A 3,913-nucleotide genomic window follows, 5' to 3' on the forward strand; every position below is an offset into this window, starting at 1 on the left:
GGAATGGCAGGCTGGAACAGCAGGGACGAGCACAAATCCCGGATGGCAGACGAGGTGTGTCCAAACAGGGAACCCCCCAGAGGTCTGCGTAGGCAGGGAGAGCACAGCTACAACATAACAAAGGCTCGAAGCAATGGCAGGGGCAGGGCGGCCATGGCCTGGCTCCCAGCGGGGCAGGGAAGGCGGGCTTTGGGATCCCAGGGCTTCTCCAGCAGAAGGAAAAGGAGCCGAAGAAAGCAGCCTGCCTCTCTGTCCAAATGCTGGAGACTGACAGCCCACACACCCAGGTGAAACAAAAAACTAGCCAGCTCTTTTGTTTTTCTTAGCTACCCAGCCATTTGCTCCCCAGCAACACAAATGGGGAAAATTCCTTTAACAGAAAAACAAAACCCAAGAGAGCTCCTAAAACCCCAACACCCAGCAACAGTGAAAACCAGTAAAAATTCAAGTGACCATGGACCAGAATTAAGTGATTGGACTTGGGGATCAGATGGTATAGGTATAATTGAGAGGTGTCTCTGGAGGCACCCAGCTCGAGCTGTCACCTGAAAACTATAACAGAGGGATTGGATACCTTCACTTGAACCTTCCATTCATTAGCAGGATACCAGAGTCAGAACCTTTTCCAGTGGCTGGTGTGCATCAACCTGTAACATCAGGAAGTTGTGATTCAAAGGCATGTGCACACATGCCCAACAGCTCTTCTGACCTGCATGCACAGCTGGCAACTCAGCCCACTGCACCCAAACATGGTTCTTTTGACTTTGTACCTAAGTTGGACAAGGCAGATGTTGCTCAAAGGCCTCAAGTAGCTGTGAACATGGTGTCACCAAATAGAGCAGAAGGGACCTGACACACAAGTGCTGAAACTGATGTGTGGCCTGCTGGAAAACTGTGCAAGGCAAAGCCACTGTGCTCACAGACTATTAAATCAATTAGCAGTATTCAACATTATCAACGTTAACTAATGATACTGCCCACAGCCAGGGTCAGATTTTTGCAGAACTCAAATGCTTGCTGGGTGGCTAAGCAGCAAGGACAAAGTTTGCAGCCTTGTGTCCACAGGGCAGCCCAAAGGGCGTTAAGAGCATTTGGGCATCCCTCTTTTCCTAGAAGATAATTTTTTTTTGAGATGGCTCTTGTCGCCAAAGGTACATGCAACCCTTGGTAGGCTCAGACCAGGTAGGCTTAGGTTTGTAGGCATGATGCAAGCCCAGGATTATGGCAATCAGCTCTAAACTGCATCCAAAGAGAGATGGATAATCGAGATTCTCCAAGCTTCATCTGGGAAAAAAAAATTACCCTCAAGGACAGACACAAGCAAAGAGAAGTTTTAAAGATCCCTGAATTGAAAATCACATTCAAAAGAAACCTTGGATGGTTTCTGTTGAAAGACAAGGGTTGTCTTTTGCCTGCTTCCTGAAAATTTGGGATAAAATTGAAGATATTTACCTGGTCAGGGGAGAGGAGAAGAAAAAAGAAAGATATGAACATTTCTATTTGTCTTCATCAGTTTGCCTCATCACCCATCATAAAGCTGCTGCACATCCAGGCATGAATTACACAGTCCCTCAAGAAGGTGTATGGATCACTGCCTTGATAACACTCAGCAAGGCAAAGCTGGCACTAGTGTGCATGCCCTGGATGGCAAGCAAAGAAACACTGTGTACTAGTTTGAAAACAAACTAGTGGGAGGCACCAAATCAGAATAACAATTTAATAGGGAAATTAAGAAAAAAAAAAGAAAAAAAGGCAGAAAACACTGCTTCAAAGTGAAAGAGTCAGGATACAACCTGACACCCTGTTCGTCAGGGTGACAGTAGCAGTCCGGTAAGATGGTGGCTGCAGTCCTTCTGAAGTGGTGGATGTGGTTCTGTTGAAGCAGTGATCCTGTAGAAGGGGCTGCTCTTCCTCGGATGGTCCAGTGGTGGCTGTGTAGCTCCTGTCCTCTGGAAATCCAGTGGAAAGGGTGTCTGTGGTGTTTGGAATGTCAGATTATATCCATGATGGGATGCTTGGTTCCTCCTTCTGGGTGGAGCATCTCACAATGGGGTAATGAGTCATGAGGCCAAGTGTTGATTAGGCTCATTAACAGAAGATGGTCCGGAGGGAGTTATCTCTGAGTCATTTGGCAGGACAATGATGGGCCATTAACAGAAAGATAGTCTGGGGGGAGGAGGCAAGGAAACACTGCCCTACCTGGTTCCAACAGCTCATGAGGATGGTAATAGAATACACTGCAACCCAGGACACACTGGCTCCTGCCTTTAATGGTCAATGTCACAGGGCTCTCTCTGACTCTTTGCTCACTGGATTTGCTCAGGACTGGAGTAAGAAATACAAATATTTTTGTGCTCAGTGTGAGGAATATTCAGCAGCCACATCAAGGACTATATATAGCAAATAACTGCTATATGGACCATAGAGTATGGTGACATTTCCTAAAATTAGAGGATAGGAGACAGGTACTTACTGCCCTTCTCCTGGTGCCTGGGATGCTCTGCATTTCTTGCTGGCAGGACATAGGGGAAGACTGACCAGAAGACCTGCTGAAGCTCAGTTACTGACCTCAAAGAAACTCAGCACAAACCCTTCAGTTCTTTTGTGTGTAGTGGAGTGGCCAACCAGCAGCCAAAGATTAAATACAACTATATTTAAAAAAGCACTGGACAGAAGAAGTGAGAATGTAACCCCAGCCGGAGTTTGGGATCCAACCCGGAGAGCATTGTAAGATTCACCCCCTGGAGTGCATGCAGGAGCTGTATGGAATTTGACATAGGTATGGTTCTTTTTTTTTCTTAAATAAATAAACATTTCTGTGCTTCCCAAACTTCCCTGGCTTTACTGCTATTATGCTTCTGGCCCAAAACACATTAAAACCACATTGAGCTATCAGCTCATTTTCACACATCTTCATTGCAGGGATAGGAATCATAGTCAAGCTCTTGGATAGGGTATTTCACTGTTTAGTTTAAAAATGAAGACAATTAACCAATTGTTTAAAACCTTGGAATGAAAGTGTCTGAAACTTTTTAGTTTTCAGTTTGCAACAAAACCAGCCTATTTCTAATACCTGAAAAAATATATGTAACTAATTTCTTAATCTGAGGATAGCAGTCAGAAAACCTGAGGTGCTTCCAGACATTTTACAGTATTTGTCTCTTTCCATTCTGCAAGGTCAATACAACTGTCAATCCTAATATACTCTGTGATCCTGTAAATAATGGACAAAACTTGGCCCCCTTCCAGGACTGGATTTTTATGGTTTTGTGTTGTTGGGATTTTTAAAAATATTTATATCTCTTCTACATTTCCTAGCCAGGTTGCGAGGATGTAAACACAGATGCAATCTTTCAGTATCTGGTGAGTGAAAATTTAGCACCACACACTGTCCCAAGCATGGAGCCACAGGCATACTGGAGGGACATTTCCCTGCACATCACATAGCCTCAGCTGGGTAAGTACAGCCCATACTTAGCCAGTGGCAGAGATGATTTCTGCTGAATCTTGTCTGCCTCCCAAGAACTGATTTGAGAAGCAAAATCTCTAGATTTGCTGATGCAAAGTAAAAAGAAATCCCCGGTGGGGATGCCTGGGCTGGGGCAGTGGTGGGGTGGTTGGGAGCCGTGTCTGGCCCTGGGCCAAGCGCTGATGGCCACGTGTTGCCCACAGGGAAGGTGCAGGAGGCCCTGCAGGAGCAGTACCGGCTGGGTTCACTGCTGGGCAGCGGCGGCTTTGGCAGCATCTACTCGATCACGCAGCTCGCAGATGGAGCCCTGGTGAGTGGTGAGGCCAGCAGAGGGTGGAGGAGGAGGAGGAGGAGGCTGGGGCACAGCGGGGCGGGTGGCAAGCTCAGCCTGCTGCTGCCCCTTGCTTGCAGATGGCCATCAAATGCGTGCTGCGGGACTGCATC

The 3,913-nt window shown here is 46.7% G+C and overlaps 1 protein-coding gene across 1 annotated transcript in view; it reads left to right on the forward strand.

Annotated features, from left to right (window-relative positions):
- Positions 1-2,763: 2,763 nt before the first annotated feature.
- LOC103624439 (serine/threonine-protein kinase pim-1) overlaps positions 2,764-3,913 on the forward strand; it is an 18,229-nt gene continuing 17,079 nt past the window's right edge. The window contains exons 1-2 of the mRNA XM_017725839.1: positions 2,764-2,779; positions 3,673-3,786. Of these exons, the coding sequence (XP_017581328.1) occupies positions 2,764-2,779; positions 3,673-3,786 (130 nt within the window). The remainder of the gene's footprint in view (positions 2,780-3,672; positions 3,787-3,913) is intronic.

The sequence above is a fragment of the Corvus brachyrhynchos genome, unplaced genomic scaffold (genome assembly GCF_000691975.1).
Source record: "Corvus brachyrhynchos isolate BGI_N302 unplaced genomic scaffold, ASM69197v1 scaffold622, whole genome shotgun sequence".
In the NCBI taxonomy this organism is placed as follows: Eukaryota; Metazoa; Chordata; class Aves; order Passeriformes; family Corvidae; genus Corvus; species Corvus brachyrhynchos.